Source organism: Engystomops pustulosus, chromosome 3 (assembly GCF_040894005.1).
Source record: "Engystomops pustulosus chromosome 3, aEngPut4.maternal, whole genome shotgun sequence".
In the NCBI taxonomy this organism is placed as follows: domain Eukaryota; kingdom Metazoa; phylum Chordata; class Amphibia; order Anura; family Leptodactylidae; genus Engystomops; species Engystomops pustulosus.
Window position 1 is genome coordinate 48,708,270 of NC_092413.1, and position 25,827 is coordinate 48,734,096.

Consider the following 25,827-nt stretch of genomic DNA (forward strand, 5'->3'; position numbering starts at 1 on the left):
TCCCGTTCAGCTCAGCATTGAAGAGTGGTGAATAATTTTATACCCTCCTGGGACATACATTTAAAGAGTAAACCTGTAATGCAAATTAACCCACCCAAAATAAATACTTCATTAAAAACTATGGTTGAAAAGCATTGCCCTCATCCCAAAATATTTTTTTTCCATGGCTACAAAAATCAGTCAGTAAACTTATATGCAACTTACCTGAGGCAAGTACGGTGACACTTCTTGCATATTCATTAGTTACTTGCATTGGCCTGCCTCCTTGTTCCTGATTGATAGACTATGATATTCTGCTGTATGGTGAGCTCGGTTACATCATTTGGCATTTAGTCATGTAGCCAGGATGATATCATCTGAGGTCCTGTTACATCAGCAAGATACATACCCATGTATGTATCTGACCACAAGAAATCACTGCAGCTTCCATGGAGGATGGGGAGGAGTAAAAGTCCATGCAGACATGCTGTGATCTCATGTGATCAGATGTATGCATGATGTAGGGTTTGCTAATGTTAGGAGGCTAAAGGACCTGTGATTATGTCAAACTGGTCACATGACATGCTGAGAAGAGGCATGGGGAGGAGTAGAGAGAATGGGCTAGCCGAGTAGGACAAGCCTTCTCTGATGCTGGGGAAAATAATATAAAGTTGATTTATGTGGATGTAGGGGAAAAAATTTTTAGCTAAAAGAAGAGGTCAGTTAATATGGTTCTATAGGAACCTGTCACTAGCTGTATATGTGAAAATGTAATGACAGAAAATCAACTGAAGTGAGCTGTAAATTTGTTGTATAAAGTCAAGGAGGAGAGTTGAACACTTTTAGTGTCTGAACACCTACTCCACTGGGATTGAAATAATGCATCAGACTTCAGGAGATCTGGTTATTGATGTCTCTGGAGGAACCACAAATTACAATGAAGGGGACATTCTGAGGAAGAGAGAGCTTGACTTTGATGTTAAAATCTCCGCCTCCTTGACTTTATACAACAATTTACATCTCACTTCAAAGTAAATTTTCTGGATGATGCTAGTACTTTTAGGCAGAGACAGAGATGGTTCTGATCTAGCTGTGGGAAGCGATGGTTATGTCACTGAAGGCCAACAGTGAAAAGCCTCAGACTGTCCAGTTAGATCATCAGTTGGGACAATTGTCCATCAACAAGGAAGGCAGCTCTCCGTTTTGTTGCTCACCATCTAATCACACGAGGCATCTTCATTACACACCCTTCAGACCATTTCCAGGTCCATTGCAGAAGGAAAGTTGGTACAATAAATATAGGATATAACACTAGAGCAGGCACAAAACAAGATAAAAAGATATCCACAGTACCAGAAGGCCTAGGATAGGAAACTCAGCTTTCCTATAACTGCTATAGCAAAGATTTTCTGGCTTTCATTGAACACTACATAGTGAAGCAGAGTTTCCTACCTTAGGCCTTGTGGCCAACTTTATATCTATTTTTGTGCCTGCTTTATCTTGTTTAATATCCTATAATGTTTAATAAAGATTTATTTTTACATCATTTTTGATGTATTTGGATCAAGTCTGTTGGGATATTTAGTTTAGGTGGCTTGTTTGGACCCACTGGAGTTTTTTTTTTAGGTTTTTAGTGTTATTAACGGGGAATCTTAAACCATATTATCATTAGAAATAAATCCAGGTTGTGTTTAGGATCAGACTAAAGTTAGGTTCAGTTATAAAGAAAAAAAATTACCCAAATGGTTGTGACACAAACTAAACTTAGGCCCTATTCACATGTCCTTGATCAGCAGGAGAGAATTGCCCTATAAGTCAGGCACTATTGGGCATGCATGGCCGCTGCTTGATTCACTTCTATGAAGATCACAGCTCAGTAGTGAATGGTCCCCGGGTCACACATACACTACAGTGCTTCACACACTTATTCTTATAATGGTGGGGAAGGAGGGGGTCCCAGGGGTCAATATGAATCGCATATCCTAACACACACCTGATGGTAATTTTTTATAGTTTGTGGCACCCACATAGACCACATTCTAGAGATGGTCAATTACCTTTTTCTGGAGAGTGTTCGGGCTCCGTTGCCCTACGGCGGGGATGGGGAGGGAATCAGCTGTAATTTGTATACTGGGAATATGTATAGAACCCTAGACCTGGAAACTGGACACAACAAGATACTAGGACAACACGGAAGATCTACACTCAACAAAAAATGTATCTGACTCTACTCCACACACATAAAAGAGGCAAAATATATGTGCAGTCTTTAATATCTAATATATCTAAGAGGATCAACATTTCAGCTACACTCACAGAGCCAAATATCTACAATAGGAATACACCATGGAGGGGGATAAAGCACTCAATTCCGAAAATATTGTAAAACACTCATTTAATCTGAAATGTACTAGTATATTTTTTTACAAAAAGTCTGTATACAAAATATCTGATACAAATGTGACAGCAGGGAAATGCGCATACCCTCCCCGGACACACGTGTATATAAGTTACATATAATTGTGGGGAGTTTATGCCAATATATACCAGAAATAATTTCATGTAATTTATAGCTGGGCTTGTAAAAAGGGCAGATCCTTTGTAGCTTATGGCTGTATGTGGAGGGGTCCGGCCAAGTGTCACAGTCTTTACATCTTCCGGCACAATATAGTCCTAGGTAAGTATCAATAAAGCCTTTTAGAAATAGCTCTGCAGAGATTCTCCCAGAATAGCTTCCAGCTTCTTGATTGTCTTCTGGCACTGGTGCTCCACCTCTTCAGTCTCATCTAGATACAAGGAAGAACAAGATCAGGGTCAGGACCAGTGTAAGCAGTAATAAGATTCCTATGTGATAGAAGCACAGTCAAGCCCCATGCCCATTAATGAGTCTAACAAACTTGCTCTGTGCGCCTGTGGGTTTTACCGGACTGAACCGGAAGTCACTGAACAAAACTCAGCATGTGTGTTCAGTGCACCAAGTCGCAATCCGGTAAATCCTGCAGGTACAAGGCCAAAAAGGCTTTAAGAAAAAGCAAATCGTACTGATGATTATGGGGGACACCAGGAGAAACAAAAAGACCAAAAATGAACGAAAACTAACAAAACCAGGACAAAGCCATGTTGTTACTTATCATAAAAAGGTCCACATAAATATTACATTCAGGCTGCACACAGACATCAGTGTGCCAGGACCTGGGCTAAGCTTAGGCCAGGGCAAGAGCTCAACCATCCACTCTCCATTGGAAGCAGAGCGAAAGATAGGACCTGTTCTATACTTCGTGTCCCATCTGTGTCACAGTGCTCTATGGAGGCCATGATCTGGCAATAATTTCCGCAACCAGATTACAGACCCCCATGTGTATGGAGCCTTAAGCACAGTTCTAAACCATTGGATGTACACTCAATCTGCTGCTCCATTCAAAAGTATTCAATCCCATCTCCTGCACTCCCATTCACTGAGTAAAAGTACTCAACCATCTCCAGCACTCTCATCGACAGACACTTCAACACAACTGAATGAAGCGGCAGGCCTAGCTCCGCCCCTGAATGAGAACGGTACAACTGTGTACATGATTGAAGGGGGTCCAAGTATTGGGGACTCTAACCCATCAGCGTGGTATCCGCTATTCTGTGTAACTTGCATGGTTGGTACAATAACCAGAGTTGCAGACCAGTATCACTGTGGAAATGAGAGGTAAGTAGTGATGTATTCTATATCACTGGGGAATATATAACAGACAATTTATACCGACACTGTCTGCATTTGTCTGAATTAATTTTGGTTTATAAAATGGTTGAACTTGATGATGCTACACGATTTTAACCCATTATGCAGCCGAGCAATATAGTAGATGGCTCCTACTAGTGGTAGCTACCAGCAAGCCTTTTCCTTCAAAACTCTTACTCTGCCATTACCAAACCACAGAAAACTCTATACACAATTCCAGAACGTACACACACACACACACATTATGTATATAAACTTGTGATTTCACAATAACGGAAAACTTACCTTCCATGAGTTCTGCCAGGAACGGGATGGATTCTGGTAGCAGGACCATGTAGTTTTCCCTCAGTTTTTCCACTAGTTCGATCAAGACCAGCATTGCAGCAAAGCGAACCTAGAAATAGATCACATGGATCACAAATGGACCAAGAAGGAATGACATCAATGTAATTCAACCAATAACCCAAACCGTTACCAGGTGAATGAAACTGCACAGACTCAGAGAATATAAGTTATTGGCCAACATATTTACGTATCTCGCTTTTCTTTTTCTTCAATTTAAATTAAAAAAAGAGCAACTGGTCTTTGGGAAAAAAAATTTTATTTTATTAAAATATTATTTTTATTTATTTTTTTCCCAGCGAAAATGTATTAATTTTGTCTGGAAAATGTGTCATTTTTATTTTTTTTTTTAATTTTTTATGTAAGGTGGCTTAAATAAAAAAGCCAATAATTTTGAATTTTTTTACAACATTGAAAGGTCAAGTTGTAAAGAACCTGTCGATAGGTTTCCCATTTTATATTTTTTTCCCAAGTGTTAATTAGTTCCATGTACACCTGATCATTTGATAGTGTAATACCTTAAGTTATCGACAGTGATGACCGCTGCATATGCGAGTTTACTGTTGTCATCCATCTCCTTCCTTCCTGCTCACAAGGTACCAGCTACAGGTAGTAAGAAGGGTCAGAAAGGAATCACCCCAGGGTCGCTATCTCTGGGTAAATCCTGCATTGCACGTGTGCAGAGCCAGTAGCAGCAATGATGTGTATCAGTTTAGAAGAGACTGTATCCTATTGTCACCACTTTATCACACATACACCCAGTAGTAAGAAGCTTCTGGAACATCTAGTTACATTGTGAAATACTTTTCTGTGTCTCTCACCTTAGGAGACGAGTGACGCATCTTAAGAAGTATCTGGTAGTTGAGTGGTTTCCACAGGGAGTCATCGGCCATAGCAACAGAGAACTGAGCAATGCAAGGAACCAGGATCTCGCTCACTCTCGTCTGGTACTTTTCATCTCCTCCAAGTAAATTTTCAATCTAATAGAAGAGAATTATTCCATTTATCAGACAAACATAAATCATTGAACCCGGCTCTTCTATGAAAAGAGAAAAACTATCTCTTGTAACACAGGGCCATAAAGGAAGAGATTTAGATTCTGATCTCAATGAAATATACCTGATCCACCAAGGGCATCATTAAGGTCTCCGCTCGCTCCTTGCTGACAAAATGCTTACTGTCATACAGGAAGATTTTCTGCAGGCAATTGAGTACAAAATCCAGGAGAAGGCAACTTTTTTCACTATTTTCATCATTTTCAAAAAACACTTCATCTGTGGGAAACAACAACTTTACTCAATATAATTTATAGGATATAATAAATGCTATATGTAATATAATGTACTCCACTGGCAGCTAAGAGTTAAAGGGGTATTCTTGTCTGGGCAATGACATTTAATTCATCTGTCATATACATATATTTCTTCAATTCGATGTTCTTTAAAAAAAAAAAAAAATTATCCGTTTGAAAATAATTTCCCATAATTGTAGTCATATGGTCTCTTTATTAACGGAGAACAGCTGTCCTTGGATACGACCACCTCTGCTGGAGTGACTGCACAAAGAAACGTCTGAAAGTTACAGCATGTCACAAAGCCTTCCAGTGCTAACGATCAATAGCATAAGTCTTGTCAAGGTTGCCAGGGTGCGGGGGTGGTCGTATCCCAAGGAAACAATCTCATTTCTAAGGGACAACATGGCTACATTTATGGGAATTATCTTTAGACGTCTTAATTTAATTTATTTTTTAACCACTCCTCACTGGCCAATCCCATGGGACACAGGACACTGCTCTAAAGCGAGAAGGGTAAACTTTCATCTACATTGTCCAGCAGCTGTGACCATGGGGCGATGTGGCATAAATAGTGACAGTGGGCTACTCTGGTGTCTGAGACTACATCTCTCTTATTTTTAACAACACAAGAATCATATCCATATGAAAATCGGTGTGATTTTGTATTCACATATTTTTTTATGGCGGGAAAAAAAAAATGTTTTGCAATAATTCACACGAAAAAAACAGCTAATAAAAGTCATCCACATGCTGTGCATTTTTATACATGTTATTGCTGCTCACAACAGAACAAGAATGGACATTTGAACAAACACAAGGGGTAAAAATAACGGATAGCATACAGACATGAAAAACACCTGTTGGAATGAGCCCTAAATATTTTTTTATAATGCCAGGCAACTCCTCCAAAGCTCCCTCTACCTGAAAATGTATGCCGACAAGAAAACCTTGCTGCCACCAGATCATAACATACCAGTTTTCATTAAATTGGTCTGATTCAATATCTCTGAAAATGGCTTTACAAGATGACCAGCAAACAGGGTAAAGAGTCCTTTCAGCTTGTCAGCGATACAATCGGCTAAGCGGCAGAAGGTGAGGAGTCTGTCCTTTGAGGATCCATCTGTTTTCGACCAGTCAAATAGCTGTGAAAAGTCAAAAGTACCAAGCATGAGCAATAACAAAATAGGTCCAATCTCATGGTGAGACAATTTCCACATTTTCAAAAGTGTCTTACACAGATTATCACCCACTTGAGCACCAGATCCAAAGGGGACACTAAGCGCAGATCCCCACAACCAATGGATCGGTGCCATTATATCAAACAGACTACACGACTGACCCATTAATAAGCATAGCCTGTCATAGTCAGAACAATTTTTGAGTACAGAGTTTGAGAAACTGTGAAAAACGGACATCAGACTGAAACAAAATCAGATGTGAAATTTTTATGTTCACGTTCGTGAATTCAGGAGAATTTAGAAAACCTTTTTTATATTTTTTTGGGCCTGCGTGGAGATTTTTTGCAGACTCTTACCTTAAAGAAGAGAGGCCTAAAAGATTCTTCTGAAAGCTTCATGACCATGATGATGAAACAGTTAATGATATGGCCTTCAATTATGCCAACATCCTCCAGACTATGCTGTAAAAAAGAAAAGGAAAAGGTGAAAAGCCCTTAAGTGTCACCAGGTACAATACCATTTACATTTTTAGTTACATATCTATGCATCTACATCAATTGGGAATAAAGCAAGATAAACCAAGGACACTTACTCATAGATCCAGGCACTGTGACTGTGGTAATCTTCTTAGATTTGTTATCCATGGCCTGCTTCCTTCTAAAATCAACTGATAAAATCATGCTAATGAGCCTAAAGGGCTCCTGGGCTGTTACCAGAGCCCCTTCATGCCAGATACACAGGATATTACACTGTCTCATGCACACAGTAATATCCTGTGAATTTGAAGCACAGAGGGACTCTGGCAACCCCCCCCCCCCCCCCCAGAGCCAATCTGGCTTATTAGCATTATTTTAAAAGTTGATTATAGAAAAAGGAGGCCATGGATAACAAACATAAGAAGATTAAGTGGCCCTAGTTTATCATGCCCGATTTTGACGGTAGATTTCCTTTAAGTGCTCTCTATATTCGTTACCTCCGTATGTTCGGCTCTGTAATTCAGGGCTTTGAGGAAGAATGCGGTCAGTTCAGACTGATGAGACAACAGCTGCTGTTTTTCCATTGTGGTAATATGTTGGTGTAATACGTCCATTAGGGATCCTATGCACTTTTGCTAAATATAAAACATATAGTTAAAAAAAACAAAAAAAACAGCAACACTAAAACAGTCGGTTAAGACCAAATAGAGACTATAAATAAGGTTTGGGGAAACTGGGTTTTTAGAGTAATATTGCATTGATTGGTTATTTATAGAGAATTTTCTCTGAATTGATGGCACCATGTGGGATTCTTCAAAGATGGAGTGGGGAATTGTTGGGGCAGTCAGAACAGTCAGAAGGCTAAACACATACTGCCACTTACCTTCTGCGAGGCCAGAAGATCACAATAGCACTTGGTGACAACAGGTAGAAAAACTCTGGCCGTGAGTTGTTGCGCTAAGCTGGTCTTCAAAGCCGTCACTCTGACAGAGAGTTGACTCGCCGGTCCGATTTTCACAGTAATTTGATCCAGATATGTAACCTAGGCAACCAGAAAAGCATCAGAATCAGCACAAGGCCCGGATCTAGTGGTCACCTGGAGCACGTGCAGTGTGTATGGAGGTATATACTGTATATAGGAGTGCTGACACCTCAACAGAAATAATAAAGACAGGAAACTATTGAGAAAGTAAATTGTTATTGTTTGTGTAATGAAAAGTTATACAATATTCTTATATACTTTATTAATTCCTTAAAGTCCTTCCATAGAAATGACATGTGACGTATCTCTATGGGCTGAGCCCGCTCCGTACAAAGTGGGTGTTAGCTGTACTGTGCGCATATGACGGCACTGGATGGGAATCGCCGTCTTGCATCCGGCGAGCGCCCCCACTGATGTCATCTGTGGGCATCCACTGGTTGCCATGACAGCCAGAACAGAGGGGATACATGGCTGTCACTGCAGGATCTCGCCATCAGCAGGCTCTTATACAAATCCAGTGATTTTACAATATGCTGCAATACTTTAGTATCGCAGTATATGGTATAAGCAATCAGACCCACAAGGGTTAAAGTACCCTAAGGGTTCTCAAAATACAGTAAAGAAAAAAAAAAATGTTTTTTATTAGTTATAAATTTTTTTTAAAAACCACCCTCCCACACACATTTCCTTACAACACAAATAAAAATAAACAAACATGTTAGATATAATCATGTCACTAACTGATCAAAGTTATAAAAAGGTTGTACAGACCAAAAATGGGAGAAATTAATGACTCGTCCCTCAAAAAAACACACCTTGAAATATGAAAAAGTTATTGGCATCCGATTAGGGCTTAACAGAGTAAGTTTTTTTTCCATACAAAAGGTTAATTTTTTTAAAGTCTATTAAAAACGGATAAAACCTATATAAATTTGGTAGTGTCACTTGGAGTGTACTGTGAAAGCTGTAAAAATGAAGCCCACTAAAAAAAAAAAAAAAAACAAACAAACATTTTATCGCATTTGGAATTTTTTTTTGCCATCTTTGCAGTGGAAGGCAAGGAATAAAAATGCTGCCACTAGGAAGTACAATCTATAATGCAGAAAATAAACCTTCATACAGCTCCATACATGGAAAAAATAAAAAGGTATGGGTTTTTGAAGGAGAAGAGTGCAAAACAAAAACAAAGTGGAAAAAGTCCATCGGCAGGAAGGAGTTTAGTGGACCGAAATCTGTCCATGGCCATGTGATGTCACACAGGTGCCCAACTCGTTATAACATACGGCTTTCTAAGGAGCCGTGTGAGACATCACATGACCGTGGACAGATTCTATAGAGGAGATTTATCAGAAGTGTGAGACATCATGGTAACCAATCAGAGCTCCAATTTGTTGAGATGAACATTTAGATCACTTTTTGCTCTGAAACAATACAGATAAATATCCCCCTATAATTAGATTACAAAGTTTACAATTATCATGTGCACTATGCATTTGTATTTGTGAACTCTACAAACCTTCCTAACTTACAATAAAGAATGGGCTTACATTGCTGGTGTAATGGCTTCCTTTCCCTAGACCACCAAATGTATTACTTTGGGTGCCCAATTTTAAAGCAGCTCAAGCGACATACAAGTCAGAGGATAGTTCTGGCTTTTGAATGTCGAATACACTGACCTGGAGTAAGGCCTCTTGTAGGTATGGACTTAGGAAGTGCGGGAGGGTCTCCACAACTTTCTGGAGAGCTGTAACTGTGCTCAATAGATGGATCTCACTGGTAAGCAGCTCCTTCCGATTTTTCAAGGTAGTTAGGATTGCTGGCATTAGCCTGGAAATAAGTGATGAATACCATCATTGCACATCTCCAAAATCAGGCATAAAAATTGTCTTTGCGGAGTTGGGTAGTGTACCTGGGCAGCTGTGGGATGGCGAGGGCCTTGATGGTGCTGGTGATCTCCGCAATGCACAGTAAAGCGCTACCTGCTACGTTCTTTTCTTCCGACTCTACTGCAGATACAATATCAACTGCTACAGTCAGAACGGGCACAAAGACCTGAGTCCTAGAAGAACCAAAACACTTGCAGAGGAGCTTTAAGCTATAGAGAGCCGTCTGCCTGTTAATAGCTTGTTCATCTCCTTCCACGTTGCTTTTATTCTGTGCGACAGAAAGAAGGTCCTTAACAAGTCCCAAAAGCAAATCAATCTGGAGAAAAAACAAAAATAAAAGATGTTGGATGTGGGTTGGATGTGACAATTGTAGCACCGTTGCCCTCCACCCTCTCTATCGACTTAGCCAAATGTGGATACTTCTGTGAGCTGATAATCTGTCTTGGGAGACCAAGATGGATTCTGCAGGGTTTTCATTGAACAATTTAGAAAAAAGGGGGGGTACGACAAAACTTGTTACAATTAATCAGTTTCCTCTGCTAACATTTACAACAATGATTCTCATATTCACTTCTACTACTAATTGCTTGCAAAATATTAAGTGATGATATTAGATTTGGATGCCTGGGATAGCTCACTTCACTAGGCTTTCCAAACAGCTGTATAACTAGAAGCTTATAATGCAGAAAGAAAATGTTTTGGAGAAATCCAATGGCACAATCAAATTTTTGATCCATGAACATTACAAAAAAATAATAATTTGCAATTAACAAAACACAAAAGACCACCAGATGTATTCTAAGCAATATGACAGGATAGATAAGGACTGGGGTTCAGTTCATGTATTGACCGAATACCTGCTCTTCTTTCCACTGTGTTCGATGCTGTAACTTGTTGTTAAGTAGATCCATTGCTTTACGTCGGACAGACGGCAGATTATTAGACATGAGCCCACGGATTACAGGGATAAAAGACTCGGTAGGCAACAGAGCGTTAACCTTTAATAAAACAACAGGCAAATTAAACGCTACATTATATATCATTATATAGCAAGACCCCAAACAGGCTGCATTTCATAAATGTTCTACATAGTGTCAGTGGATTATTGTCATGTACACATTACCATTACTTAGACGTACAACTCACCTTGTCCAGAAGCTCATAGGACTTGTTGAGAAGAGCCCGCCAGAACTTTGCAGTTGGTTTGTCTGCATTTGCTTCCACAGAACCTGCTACTATCTTGATGTAGCAGAGAACCTCTTCCAATATCCTGTAGTTGTAGATTAAGAAATGTACTGTATGAGTTACACTATTCATGGAATTATATAGCGACCTTCACTAGATCTGGAGCTGTACAATTTGATGGGGCAGGTGGGTACCACATTTATTGAAGGTTTTAGACAATTTTAAGGCAGTTTACCGACTTTCTGGAAAGGGTGCGTGTCCTCCCTATAAAAAAGGGGGTGTGGTCTTGCCTGTGCAGTGGAAAATTTTATATTAGACCACCTAATAGGATCTGCAAAGTACAAGTCACTGGTCTTCTACTGCACCAGATTAATCATCCAGCAGCAGACAGAGATACATCTGGTGCAGAAGAGTATAGTCTAGTTCTACTCTGCACTGGCCTAAAGAATGACACATTAATACATCCGCCTTCTATGTTATATCCCTCTTAGGACATCCCCGGTTCATAGGTTATATCCCGCTGTTGCCGTACTGGGGGATGCAGTGCATCCATTCATCAGCGGTTAACCATTACTTTGAAGGGTCTTTGGACATTACCACTTTAACCCTATAGAGACTGCTATGGGCGTATTTTATGAACATAAAATGCATTCCATGAAATAACAGCTTATAAGGAAGGTTCAGAAAATCTGAACTAATACCAATAAGCTCTTGGCCTAAATGGCTTCTATAGAAAAAAAACAAACAATGCAACAGAAAGTTTACTCGATTGTCTATAATTCATAGGGAGGCTTTCCGTGTTACTTGTCTGTTGCATAACTTACCTTTGTTCCAGTTCTTGTACTTCCTCCGCAGTTTCACACTCTGCCACCTAAAAGAAAAGCCAGTCAATACTGTTCTGTGATATCGACATCGCTTGAAGACATCCTTATATAACAGAAAACAAGACATCAATACTGTTACATACCTTGGCGACAAACGTGTGAGAGGCCAAGAGGTTGGCCATGAACGACACAGATAAAAACTTGAAGTGACGTATCTGCTTAGCCGAGTGGACAGCGACATTGAAGAGTTCCGAGTCTTCATTCTGATCCTTCTGCGGTTTACTTTTCTTCTGTGTAGGATCATCTAGAAAAGGAATAAAACAGAAGAACATGAAGACACCAGATATACCAATAGAAGTAATGAATATACTCAGGGGGCATCACTGCTTCCAGGTCTTCACCTTCTTTGTTTTCTGGAAGCGCGCTCATAAATTTTACAAGACTGATCAAACTCTCCAGCTGATTTTGGACACTGAATTCACAGCAAACCGATATCCAAAATTCTGTGTCCCGTTCCAACACTGCATCCTGGGTGGGAAAAAATAACACTGGGTTTACAGGTGCTAAAAGAATAAAGTTATATATTTAATGGCCAATTACATGTATCAGTAACCAAACAGATTTTTTTTTTATATATACACAGAAGAGACCCTTGCCTCACCTTTTCTCCAGTGGGTGCTACAGTGACAGTTTTGGTCACGTGTTGTTGGAAAAGAAGAACTAAGAGCACCCATAGGAATCGCTCTACCCCCACTGTCTCCAGGAGCTGGGACAAGATGGGCAGTCGCCTGTGTTCTGGGACATGAGGGAGAGCATCCACAAACACACGGATGATCCGCTCAACCACTTTCTCCACATCATCTTTGGTCTCCTTAGAGTTTTGCTCTCCAGCCTGTTAAGAGATAAAACATAATCCAGATTTCCTTTACATCAATTTTTATTCTGTTTTTCATGAAAATGTGTAACTGAAAATAATATATATACAAGAGAACAATCTTATCCCAACAATGGATATAAACACACTTATGTACAGTGGTCAATCTACTTTTTAAAAGGGGTATTCCCACGAAGACAAGTTTCTTACATGTACTCAGCACAAGAAAATAACACATTCTCTAATTCTCTATTATTAACAAAAATACAGCATTTTACAGATATAAGTCCAACCTGTCTATCAGTCCTGGTGTACAAAATTTCAGTTTCCCCTAGACAAGACCCTGTAACTTTTCTTTGGGTTGGGCAGCCATCTTAGATGAGATCGTGGAGCTGAGTTTCTGTCTGTCTCTGCTGTGTGGCTGTAGCCACGCCCCCTGCACAGAGCTCAGAGACCCGTCAGCACATGGTGAGCAGAGAGAGGCTGCAAACTACAAGGAGATAAGTGAGCCGGGGGAAGGGGATGGCAGGCACATATCTGTGAGATGTAGCAGGGCTGTGTGTGCAATAGGCATCTCATCATCTCTGATCTGTCTTGTGGCTCATGTGTCTATGTGTTAGTACAATGTCAGAAGCCACATGAAAGTGCACATACACCTGTACCCTGATAATGTAACCACATTGTCACCTCTCAGAACTAGATGGATAATACAGTAATGTGTCTGCTTAGCAAGGCCCTGTCCACACCCTGGGATTTTACACAGAGTTGCATAGAGTAAACCGTGTAAATTGTAAAGTAAGGGGTTAAAATGATCATTATTGTGTTAACATCACTAGGGTTTGAGATGAAACCCCTTGGAATAAATTTCTAATTTCTGAAAGCATTTTAGTCCTCTCTTTCCTAGGTCTATGAGATGACTGGACAATCCATTAAACTCAGATCAGTTCCTATTCATGGAATATGTTTGTAGCTCTGGCAGCTACTTCTAATTTAAAACTTCAAAAAAAAAAAAAAAAAAAAAAAAAGAGGACTTCAAAACGCAGATGACACATGGGATCCAAGCAATGGACCACTAGTCCTCCTCCACACTCATCCGGCTCCCTCCCCTGCCTGCTAAATGCACATAACAGAAAGGTGTTGGGGGGGGGGGGGGGGCGAGGGCTGGAGGAGAGGAGAGCGAGACATAGGCACTAAGCTGCTGCTGCTCCTGCCCTCTCACCACATGCTGCTGCCAGGGAGCAGGTAATGTGAAATAAACTATTATAAAGTACTGAAGTAATTCAGAATGTTGACAAGGGCACTGTTAAAATCTGCATAGCTATTGGAACCTGTCACCGGTAAAAAAGGACTCGCTCTTTGATAGGGATTACCTTTACTTATTGTTGTGAGCCGAGACCCAGCACCAATTACCTGTTTGTAGGAGCCTCTGGCACTGAAACTACACAGTAGGAGAAGCAAAAAGCAGACTGTGTACCCCTATGGCAACTACCCAACTTAAGTATCAGCTGTCAGAGCCTTACTGATCTGTTATTGATGGCCTTTCCTTGGGATAGGTTATCAATACCAAAAAATAAAGAAAAGAAAAAAAAAAAAAAAAATCAGGATCTCCCTTTCACGAATATCTCAAATCTGACAAAATGGAAAATTACCAACATACTTGTAGGACTGTACACAGCAATGGTTCAGCCAACCACATACAGATGACATTAGCGAGACCCTACCTGTATCAGGGCAGGAATCACAGTCTGCACCGTCTTACTGATGACTTGGAAACTGTAGCTGTCGTCCAGGCGCATAACACTGGCTCCCATGAATGTGAAGATGGGCATGATATTGTGCAGCACTTTTTCCTGGAAACAATCAAATAATATTTCAGTGGAGAAAGACAAGGACAACGAGAACAGCGTTCATGCAAAGCAAAAATCTCTCCAAGACCTAAACCCCAAAAATTTCAGATGTATACTATGGCTACATTCACATCTTCTTTCACACCAAGCTATACTGGCAGTAGGAGGCATCCTTTGTGCCTCTGTCAGCCCAGTATTCATTGCATACTGTGGAAATTGAAGAATGGAAAGACGTAGCAAACTACGATTTTCCATATTGCTCCCTCTGAGTGACGTATAGGTTCATTAGAGGCCACTGGAGGCAAAGGGGGACGGATGACTGCCAATATTCAATCAGGAACAGGATGACGTATCGGGAATCGCGCCCAATGCATCCTTACAACAGATGGCAAAAGTTCAGTGTGAACTCAGCCCAAGTAATAGGTCACTAATCAGGATATACTTACAGGGAAGATCCCAGCAGCAGTTCCCAGGAGCAGAAGGGCATGATGATGAGTCTGTGGCATCTCTGAGGTCCTGACGCACTGAACAATAAGCTCCACATTAAACTTTTCTTCATCCAAAATTTCTAGAAAACAGATTTTCTCAGTTATATTTAAAGAATGTGAGACAGTGGGGGACATGTATCTTTATTTTGACTTCTATTTCTTTTCTTTTTTGTGCCTTTTTGGGATTATCTACACATTTTCTAGCTCCTAGGGTGTTAAATAGTTTGCTTGTGTGTGTTGCAGTGTTCCTGATGTATACTTGCAAGACAGATGCTTTCTTTGATACGTGCCTTCATCGCCCCTTACTTTTGAGCAAATTAGAGACTTTCTAGACACAAATGGAAGTAAAATTGACCCATACATGCGCCTTAAAAAAAAAAAGCGCCAAAATAATATTTTTTTTTAAATGTGCAAATTCACGTTGTTATGTCATGCGACAGGAGATAACTTTGAAAATGATGGAATAACCTTAGAAATGGCTCCTCCAGTTTCCAATTCGTATATGTATCATCCCTACCATACCTCAATTCTCATATGGCCTGTTCTTACCTTTAGCTTCCTTTTCACTATCCAGGGAAACCTTCTGACAGATATTGAGCAGACAACCCAGGATTAGCTGCTTGATGTACTCAATGTTTCCCTGCTCTGGATTTACAGGCTCAAGACACCTAAAATGAAAAATAATTAAAAAAAAATAAATAAATAAAATTTGGGAATCACTGCACTCAGTGAAACCTCTAGCACCGACCATGGGTATTAGCGGAGGGGGTTTGCTGGAAACCCCACCTCTGTATGAAGAGGGTTCAGCCCGTGAGCCTTCATACAGGCCTCACAGAGTAGATATACAGCGCGAAGCGTGAACGGGTTAAGCGATTTCCTTCCCTAATGCCATCTTCTTACCTAGACAAAAGGTAGAAGAGAGTAGGCACCAAATGTTCTGGTTCCTTAAGCTTCTTCTTGTGTTGAAGCAGCTCTAGGATAAGAGTAGTCCTTGTCCAGTTCACACTTCCATCTTCTGCTGCATCAGTCGGCTGTTTCCTAAACCAGCGAGTGGAAATAAAAGAAATGATGACACATTTACTGATGTTACAGCTTATGGGGACAAAAAAAAAACTTAAAAATTAGGGAATTCTACATAGTAGTTCAGCAAAAACATAATTTTTTTTTAAATTTTCATAACTCTAATGCCATAGTAATAAACATTTTAGTTTTGTTGTGTCACATTTGGTGCAGACTTTAATCTAGTTTTTTTTTTAGCTAAAGCAAGAAGTATATTACCAAGAAATGCAAACTATAAATGAATGACTTAATCTGCATCTTCCTGCCGATTTCACTCCTGGCTTTAATTGCGAATTTTATTTAACCATACAAAAAAAAAAACTGAGGCAAAGAAAAAAAAATAACACCAATCCACAGAACTTTTTGGAGATTATTGAGTAAAGTGTTTCCAAAACTAGAAATGGTAAAAATCACAGTTGCCTGTTCGTCTGTATGTGGGGATTGCTGGGTGTATAAAAGCAATAAAGGGGCACCTATCTATGGCGTGACCTATATGAAGTGTAGCTTACCTTACAGCCTGCATTTTACTCCTCCTTGTTTGACGCACAGAAGTAACGGCTTTGTCTCTTCCAGGGGGTTCGAGCTCAGAACCGACGTGCACAGCATTCACAGAGATCTGGAAGAAAGCTCAACCCATAAGCACATCTGGGAGCTGTAGAATATGGGGCACTAAATGGGTCTATCAGGCTACTTACCGACTTAAAGGAGCTGCCCACAGCCTGAACACAGGCAGGGTTCTTGCTCTCTACTAACAAGTCAAAGAGGACACCCAGTAGCTTCTGCTGAACAGTCCCATCAAGAGCAGAAAAGAAGGCCTTTGTAACCTAAATCAAGAAAAAATTATAATGAGAACAAAGGATGGAGAACAGCAAAAAGATTTCATTTAACCCAAATGCTTCACCATAATTGTAGAAGACATTTTTCAATACACAACCTATTATTTTTAATAGTGAAAGGATTATTTTCACCGCACCAACAACTATTATTAACCTCTCGTGATGTACAGTAAATGTGTCCCTAAATACTGTGTGTATTGAGTGGTCCAGAGTACAGGTGATCCCCATAATATGCACCTATGGGACTGACTGTATTTGTATTTCTCTATAATTACCACAGTGAATGGAGCAATGCACATGAATGCTCTCTACCAAACAGTGCACTCTGTGTAGAGCTTCCTATACGTTTTTTAATTATTACTTTTTAAAAGGAATACGTCAGGACGATTTAAAAGAGTTGTCACAAGTTTAGATTATTGCGGGGTCCTGTTCTTGTGATGGGTGGGTGTCCTAGCAGTCAAACCTACACCAAACTCCTTGTTAACTTCTAAACTTGAAACAACCCCTTTATAGACATTAAACCACCCACACCTCATCAAGGACTAATGGTTTAGTATCCCAAATTGGCCTATAAGTGTCCATGACCTCATTACAAAACCAAAACCACACACTTATATGGGTGCATACACCACAGCCACAATGTCCATGTGCCAGAGCTAAAGCACATGTGCAGTGAAAACAGGGTGTACTTTCTTACAAAATGGAAAAACTTTAAAAATAGTTGAAGAATAGGACTGAATTCTGCATAGATTTGTGTGGATGGGGATAGACACTAAATAAATTCAACTAATGGAATCACAAAGAAACCAAAAGAATTAACTCACTTGTCCAAGAGCAGCAACCTGGAAGGAGGGCATCCCATCCAAGATGGCCTGGGGGGTCTTAAGAGCCTGAATGAAGAGATCTAGACTCTCAAGGTTCTTAGATAAGAGTCCAGCAGAATGCTCATTGAACTTGCCCAAGATGAGGTGAAGCAGCATGGCCTCATCTGGTAAAACATTACTTGTAGAATGGGTCACTTTCTCCAGCAGCGCTGTTAAGGGCGCAAGTAACTCAGTCAGAACATCCTGCAAGATTGTGAGAAATGCAACAAAAGCTGAAGAAATCAGATTCCAAAGAACAACTTGACTGTTTTGAGCAATGTTATGGAGTTATAAAGAACTTCCGCAAGAGAAGACAACAATTAAAGGGGTTGGTCACTATGTCATAAACAAACAAACAAAAAAAAGGTTTGCCAGGTACAAGTACAAGGCTCTAATAGGGTCACCCATATGATACTTACCCCAGCTTTGGTTGCAGTCAGTGGGAGCTGAAGGTGATGTGACAGCAGACAGAAGGACTCAAGACTTTCTGGGACATACTCCATACTGCATACTCCAGGCGAATCAAAGGAGCCGTGCATGCCCCCTCCACAATAATCACTCAAATATCAGTGGTTGAAGGGGTGTGCCAAGGACACCCGCACTCAGATCCAACCACTGAAATGGGAGTATTGACTCCTTAACCCCCTTGATTGGATGGCAGTCAACGAGACAAAAGACATCACAGAAAGTCCCGATTAGTGCGGCTACTGGTCACATGACCTACAGTGGTCGCCAACTGCTCAAAAAGTTTACCAAAGTAATAAGACCATGATAGGGCCATCCATAGCATACCCTGGAAATTTTTTTTAGTTTCCAAACCCTTTAAAAAAAACTTGATTTAACCAGTAGACTATTTTCAGAAACAATGGGATTAAGATCCATACAATGTGCCATCAATACTAATTTCTGGAGAGCAAAAACACCACCCATTAAAATCCAAAAAGATGCATTTATCCCAGTGTGTGAGCTTAACTCGTGGGCCTACAATTACTTCTGATAAGCATCCATACCTCGCCATTCACATTATGCAGAAGCTGCAGCAAAGCTTTACGAACATAGGAAGGACAGCAGGGGTTCTGTAGGAGGCTCAGGAGTGTTTTCAATGTAGTGAGCCTTGGAGAAGTCTTGGCAGAGCCCGATGTTTGCATCTGATCAAAAACCGTACCCAATGCCTGCAAAATCAGCAATGACAGCAACATTATCCATGAGATCGTTTTATAGACATTGCATATTGTCATAAAATATATACATTTCATTTATTAGGGAAAAAAAATGTGGACTACAAAGATGATGTGACTAACCTGGGCTACATAGTTGGGATCGGCAACAATCTCTTCAGTCCTTTGCAACATTCCCTGTACGACTGAGTAAAGTGGGGATTTCTTATCCAAGCCCAAGGCCGTTAAGCAAGCAATGGCTCCCCTGCGGATCTCTCTTATAGGATTTACCAGGTTAATGAGTAGAGACACCGCCACTGCGGGGAAAATATAGACAAAGTAAATCAAAAGGGACTAGAAGCTATAAAAACAAGGGATTATGTACGATTGGGGCAAACCCATTTCAAGGGGTAAGATGGCATCATATGGCTCCAAATGTTGCAAATGCCTGCAGTGTCTGATCAGAGATGAATCAATAGAGATGAATAGAATGAAAACTATACCTTACCTGAGAAAGAAATAGGCTGCAAGGCCTTGGTCTTATCGGAGCGTGACGTTAGTAAGGCTTGACCTATATAGAAGGCTCGTGTTTGTAGCATTGCACTCACTGTGCAGCCCAAAGGACTGGAGAAGTTGTAGTTATATGTCCAAAGAAGACAGAGAAAACTGAAGACTTTCATTGCTCCGGGTAAACAGCTCTACACAGGGAAAGAAGAAATACATTACCAACTACATTTCTGTGACATTTGTGATTATACATTTAATCATTGAAAAAAATGTATATGATGTAATGCTAGAACAAGAATTGTGATGAAGAAAGATATTACACGTGATCTCTACATGTGCAAACCCACATCTTACAAGTATTCAGTCTGCAGTACACAACTTTTACCTTATTATTGACGTCTGTAAAACCTCTAAATGTAGATACTGTAAATGGGGTCACAAATATCACTCGTTTCTTAAAGGGAACCTGTCACCAGGGACCTCATTTTCACTCAAGACAGGTTTCAGAAGCTTGTTAAAGCAGACAGACATATTTGCACTGCAGCTGTCTCTAAGCATTGGCATTACAATATAACTTTATGTTATAACGTACCTTGCACCCTGACAGATTCCTCTGTGTAGTCATAGGGGTTGGGCTTTGGTTTGTATGCATTAAAAAAAAAAAACAACACATGACGTGTCTGTGCTGCAGACTGCTCAGCTCTTTGTACCCCTGTACAGCTCCTCCCTCTCCCACTGATGTCAGTTCACAAGGCTGTGACCTCTGTGTAGGAGCATCCAAACCAAAGCCCAACCCCTGTGACTACACAGATGATTCTATCAGGGTGCAAGGTAAGTTATAACAGTTATATTGTAATAGAAATGCTTAGAGAAAGCAAAATGGCATATTTGCACTGCAGCTGTAATGGTCCCTGGTGACAGGTTCCCTTTAAATTGTGGGTATTAAAGTTCACTGACATAATACACACCCAACAACATACATTTACTCATCTATTCTGCACAAGGAGACAGTTTCTGAGAAATATATCAAAGAATATTCTCTGTGTATCCCTATGGCACAACCATGTCCTCCTCCTCACTGACCTGTGCTTTGCTGTAAGAGAATTGGCAGGAGTATGAGTCTTCATGCTGTGCTCTGTCTACAGTAACCCCTTTGCAAACCAGTAAAAAAGCTGAAAATTACCCTCCAGCTTTTTGAAAGATTTAAAAAAAAGGCAGATTCTGGGTAGTGAAGAAAATGCTATAAACTGACAACTTTATTTCTTTGTTCTTCTAACAATACAGAATCCATCACAGGTGAACTATCCTATGCCAGGTCTCCAGTTTTTGTAGAAAAGTAAGGTTGCTTTCAAACAATCATGTGCAGCCCATTGAAACAGGATCATAAGTTGGTCCAACCCCATGTGCTGCACATGTTTCACAGAACGGGAGTCTTTGAATTACACCAACATTTGATGCAAGGACTTTCAGTCTGCCAGCAGAACTACAGCGCTGGGAAGTCCTTGCATCATGCACCGCTTAAAAAATAAAGGGAACACTTTAGCAATAAAGCAACACAATAAAGGAGTGGTTCTGCAGGTGGGGACCGCAGACCACTTCTCAGTACCAATGCTTTCTGGCTGTTTTGGTCAATTTTGCTTTCACACTCGTGGCAGCATAAGATGGACTGTACAACCCACACAAGTGGCTCAGTCAGTGCTGCACATACAGGGTAGCACATCAATGTGAGTTGTTGTCAGAAGGTTTGCGGTGTCTGGCAGAGTAGTGTCCAGAGGCTGGAGGTGCTACTATGAGAAAGGCCAGTACACCAGTGTTGTAGAAGAGTAACAACCCAGCAGCAGGACCTCTATCTCCACCTTGGTGCAAGGAGGTACATGAGGAGCACTGCCCGAGCCCTGCAAAATGACCTCCAGCAGCCACAAATGTGCATTTGTCTACTGAAATGTTTAGAAACAGACGCCCTGAGGATGGTATGAGGGCCCAACGTCTACAGATGGGGGTTGTGCTCACAGCCCTACACGGTGATGGACGTACAGTATGTGGGATTGGGCCAATATACAAGCCCATGACAACTGGCTGCACATGATCGTGTGAAGGCAACCTAACACTTTAAAATCACACGTATGCAGTAGATAAAAGAAACACAAATTAAACAGAATAAGACGAGCAAGGAGGAAAAGGGGTACAATACATTACACGTACTGAGAACAGGATGCCCAAGAGAGTTCGGAAGTTGGCGGTGTTCTTCCCTTCACTTGAACCAATGACAATCACATCGAACAGGCCAATAAGGAGCTGTAGGTAGTTCTTGCTGAGGTCATCCATGATTTCTGGATTCCACCAGGTATCTCCTAGAGGAAAAGAAACATCTGAGCATATCAGTATAATAATACATGACAGCATACTGACTGCTAAATGATATCACATCTACCTGTGCAGTAGTCAGCAATATTCAACTTATACAATACCGAAAGATTTAATCTTTTCAATGATTTGATCACAATAGTATGGCACATACACTGGAAACCAATTTTGTAACATACTATTTTGAAAAAATAAGTTTCAGGTTTTTTTTTTATCATGTGGTATCAGGGTCATTTTCCTTTATAATGCCATGAATAAAGTTTTTTATATTTTTATCGACTGGGAATTTTGGAATGCCGGGATATGTTGTTTTTTCAATGAATTTTATTTTTAATTTTTATTTATTTTTTACTTTTTAAAAATTTTTACAATGTCATGTATTGCAGAGCATTAGAAGAGTCTTCTTGCATAGGCAGACTGCTCGGTCCAGCAGAGGAGAAGGTACCACGCAATGGCATCACATGGTGCTGGTAGGGCGAGGGCTGGAGCCCCCTTCCTCAGCAGGTACATAGATCCCACGGTCACAGCACTGACCACAGGATCTATGGGGTTAAACAAGTGCCAGGACCAGGTCTTTTTTTCTCCCCCGTGCAGAACTTGAGTTAGGCCACGGAAAATCCCGTTGGACTTGTTTAAGGGCCCTTAGTGACCCACGTAGAAATCCGTATGGGTTGTCACTGAGGGGTTAATTACTCCTAAAACCGGAGGCTGCATATTTTTATATAATTCAATATATGTTGTGATTATGAAAAAAATAACCAAAAACAACCCTTTGTTTAGATCTTTCTCACCTTCTGGGAAAGATTCTGGACACTTGAGGCCGCTCAGGAAGTTCTTCAAGTTAAGCAAAAGCAAAGCCGTCTCCATCAGGTCTGTGTTCTCTCTAGAATGAAGCTTCATGATATATTCAGCCAGGATATTATTATACAGCTCCTCGCCACTAGAGTCATCCAGGATCCAATTATCTGCCACATCCTATATAGACATTCATAAAACCAGTAGAAATAACTTTATATGCTTCCACATTTACTTCAACAATTTCAAGTTTAAATTAGTTTTATGATTTCACACAGTTTGGCCCATCAGTCTTGAGATTAAGTAACTTACCTGTCTATCACCCAAAAGTTGCCTTAGTTTCTTGTCAAGTAGCTGAAAGATCCTCATTGATACCTGCAGCTCAGGGTTATGGCAGCTGGAGGATCCCATCACCAGGGCATGGCTGAGGACATGAAACGTCACCTTCTGCCTCACCAAGACCACGTCTTTGGTAGCTACACGCAGCAAGTCTTGTATCTAAAAACAGAACAAAACAAAAGGTGTCAGACCAAAAGTGACCCAAAGGACACGCCATCAATATTTTAGTGTGAAAAAACCTTTATGATGAAAACAATTGCACTGAGGTCCTACAATATTTCCTGGTCACGTAATAAGAATTTTCAGCTTTGTGTGTGCGTTTGTTGGACGTTTCACAATCTTTAATCCAAGATTTATTGGGGCAGTGAGTAAGGGTACATTCATACAGCCGTATGCCCGCCTAGCTGCGCATACAGCTGTGTGCTGGAGTGGAGGAGGTGACCCCCCACTCCATAGAAAAAAGCGCTGCACGGCCACAGACACGGAGAAAGATAATGAAAAACATTGCTCTTCCTCCTGTAAGGCACGGAACACATATTACACTGTACCGCCACTGGGCCTCTATTGCTGTCTATGGGGACGTATATGCGGCCGCAAATTTGCGGCCGGATATATACATCCCCCTAGATGGCCATGTGAATGAGGCCTTGGGCAAAGATGCTGCTAATACTCCTCAATAACATTATTTTAGAAAAATGTAGGAAGTCACTTCATTTTGCAGTTCTATTTTGCAAATAAAAAAATGCATTAGGGAAAGTGTCCACAGTCTTTACTCCACAACAAAAATCCGCAATATGGAAATAGAACAGAAAGCTTAGTACATACCATCTTGAGAACAGTAGAGGAGTCCATGGCAGCCATGTTGGTTGATAACAGTCGAGATAAGTTGCAGTTTACGACCACAGCTAATTTTCCAGGCTCAGCTGTTTCTAAGCTTTCATTAAGCGCTATAAGCAAGAGAGGGACAATATGAAGCTTTTCGTTTAATTAAAATTTCCTTCCAATATATTATCCTTTGTCTTTGAAGACTAGAGTTATTCACTATATAATATATAGGTTAATGGCATAATGGCTATACCTTGTGCCCAGCCTTTTAGTAATGGGTGCAGGAGACAGATGCCACTTCTTCCCAGATACACCGCCATGCTGCTCTCTGCAGAGCTGACCTCATTGTTTGTGAAAACCATGTGAGGGATGACAGCCATTAACACATTATTACAAAGCTCAGGGTAATCTGTGACCGAATTTTCTTTTACTATAAGGTCGGTAGCTTCTTTGATTGCTTTGTACCTGGTAGAAGAAAAAAAAAAAAAAAAATTTAGGTCATAAAATTATTAACCAAAGTAGTTGCCTTAAAGGTGCTTCCCGCGTGATCTGACATGTGGAGTTGTACTGGCACTGGCGGTCGGTTTGCCAAGGAGAGTGCTATGAATTATTTGCCTTTGGCAATATGTCATTAATTGGTAATGTAGCCTTTTTTTGTGTGTAAATTTACAGAGTATTATGAGGATTGTAAAAAGGTAAATGAAAAAATATAGAGGAAATAAAAGCTGCTTACCAGTCATCAGCCTGGGAAAGATCTGCACGATCAAACAGGGCAAGTAAAACCGAGACCATTTCTTCTGTAGTAAAGTGGCTGAGGTAGAGCTGAAAGAAACAGGATAGTCACAACCTACTGGGTAATTCCTACAGAAGAGCCAAATTTCATCCAAATGTATATATGTTACCAGTCTGTCTATTAAATAAAGTGAATAAAAGGTTTTCCTCATCGAGGGGGTGTAAAGAATGCAGCCATACACAGGCCCAGGAGCCACAGGGGGTCCATGAAGTGACCCAATCACCATATGATAGACCAATTCTAATGTTCAATATATTTTAACTGGGGACCTGATAAAGATTTTAAAATAGTGCCCAGCAACTTCAAGTAAGACAAGATAGATAGATAGATAGATAGATAGATAGATAGATAGATACACACACTTAAACTACAGTGATCTCTAGAGATATGGAGAAGAGTCCATAACTTTCCTATTACATTTCCGTGGAGCGGTTTCTACGCATAAGCACCACCACTCCATTCACAAAATTATTGGGATCATGGGAGTGCCCAGTCATCAGAAATTCATCCAATCCCTTGTGGATAAAAATCAAGAGTGAGAAAACCTCTAAAGAAACAAATAGAAGAAATGACTCACCTTGAAGGACTGCAAGGCAGACAAAAGCACCTCAATGTTATCATCTGTCAGACGGGTTAAAATTGCTTCTTTAATAAAGGACTCCTCAAAGCCAGCCTGGTAGAAGATTAAGGAAAATAATATGCTTAGATTTTGTATAAAAGGGGTAGCTGAAAATTACTCAAATGGTCTGAAAGTTAAAGGAAACCTATCAGAAGTAGATGGTAGATTCCTCCTGCCTGCCTCTGCCCTAATCTGTATTTTTTAACAAGTTAGGATAGGTTCCAGGAATTTTTTAAAACTTTATTTTAGTAACATGTAAATTAACTAGAGAGGCTATTGGGGCATGTACTAGCCTCATCTCCCAGTGCCCGGTCAGGCTAGAAAAAGCCACAGTAGCCTCTGCAATTAATGTACATATTACTAAAATAACGTTTTTAGCAAGTTAAATTAGGTTTCAGGATTACTAAAGTAATGTCATGGTAGGTTTCCTTTATCTATAACCACTTTAGCGGTGTTAGACTGTCCTATAAGTGCTGCTAGGGGATGCCTGTAGGGGAGGATTCCATTTCTTTTAGCTAAATCTGGGGCACCGAAATCATTGAGAAAACAACTTTATAATGTTATGTAAATGAGCTGGAGGCCCTCAGG

General features: G+C 40.4%; 1 protein-coding gene across 2 annotated transcripts in view; it reads right to left on the reverse strand.

The window, feature by feature from the left end:
* Positions 1 to 2,357: 2,357 nt before the first annotated feature.
* The window catches only part of HEATR1 (HEAT repeat containing 1), a 39,151-nt gene continuing 15,681 nt past the window's right edge, over positions 2,358 to 25,827 (reverse strand). For both annotated transcript variants that reach the window (XM_072140731.1, XM_072140730.1), the window contains exons 13-45: positions 25,198 to 25,293; positions 24,561 to 24,649; positions 24,081 to 24,292; positions 23,828 to 23,949; positions 22,976 to 23,161; positions 22,660 to 22,843; positions 21,707 to 21,855; positions 19,506 to 19,695; positions 19,142 to 19,314; positions 18,851 to 19,012; positions 17,802 to 18,044; positions 16,837 to 16,965; positions 16,651 to 16,757; positions 15,983 to 16,120; positions 15,632 to 15,750; positions 15,041 to 15,162; positions 14,469 to 14,597; positions 12,535 to 12,765; positions 12,275 to 12,401; positions 12,017 to 12,177; positions 11,874 to 11,920; positions 11,011 to 11,134; positions 10,722 to 10,862; positions 9,888 to 10,180; positions 9,655 to 9,805; positions 7,880 to 8,038; positions 7,494 to 7,631; positions 6,877 to 6,981; positions 6,316 to 6,484; positions 5,168 to 5,322; positions 4,870 to 5,028; positions 3,992 to 4,100; positions 2,358 to 2,765 (exon numbers count right to left, since the gene is read on the reverse strand). In XM_072140731.1, the coding sequence (XP_071996832.1) occupies positions 2,677 to 2,765; positions 3,992 to 4,100; positions 4,870 to 5,028; positions 5,168 to 5,322; positions 6,316 to 6,484; positions 6,877 to 6,981; positions 7,494 to 7,631; positions 7,880 to 8,038; positions 9,655 to 9,805; positions 9,888 to 10,180; positions 10,722 to 10,862; positions 11,011 to 11,134; positions 11,874 to 11,920; positions 12,017 to 12,177; positions 12,275 to 12,401; positions 12,535 to 12,765; positions 14,469 to 14,597; positions 15,041 to 15,162; positions 15,632 to 15,750; positions 15,983 to 16,120; positions 16,651 to 16,757; positions 16,837 to 16,965; positions 17,802 to 18,044; positions 18,851 to 19,012; positions 19,142 to 19,314; positions 19,506 to 19,695; positions 21,707 to 21,855; positions 22,660 to 22,843; positions 22,976 to 23,161; positions 23,828 to 23,949; positions 24,081 to 24,292; positions 24,561 to 24,649; positions 25,198 to 25,293 (4,908 nt within the window). In that variant the 3' untranslated portion in view covers positions 2,358 to 2,676. The remainder of the gene's footprint in view (positions 2,766 to 3,991; positions 4,101 to 4,869; positions 5,029 to 5,167; positions 5,323 to 6,315; positions 6,485 to 6,876; positions 6,982 to 7,493; positions 7,632 to 7,879; positions 8,039 to 9,654; positions 9,806 to 9,887; positions 10,181 to 10,721; positions 10,863 to 11,010; positions 11,135 to 11,873; positions 11,921 to 12,016; positions 12,178 to 12,274; positions 12,402 to 12,534; positions 12,766 to 14,468; positions 14,598 to 15,040; positions 15,163 to 15,631; positions 15,751 to 15,982; positions 16,121 to 16,650; positions 16,758 to 16,836; positions 16,966 to 17,801; positions 18,045 to 18,850; positions 19,013 to 19,141; positions 19,315 to 19,505; positions 19,696 to 21,706; positions 21,856 to 22,659; positions 22,844 to 22,975; positions 23,162 to 23,827; positions 23,950 to 24,080; positions 24,293 to 24,560; positions 24,650 to 25,197; positions 25,294 to 25,827) is intronic.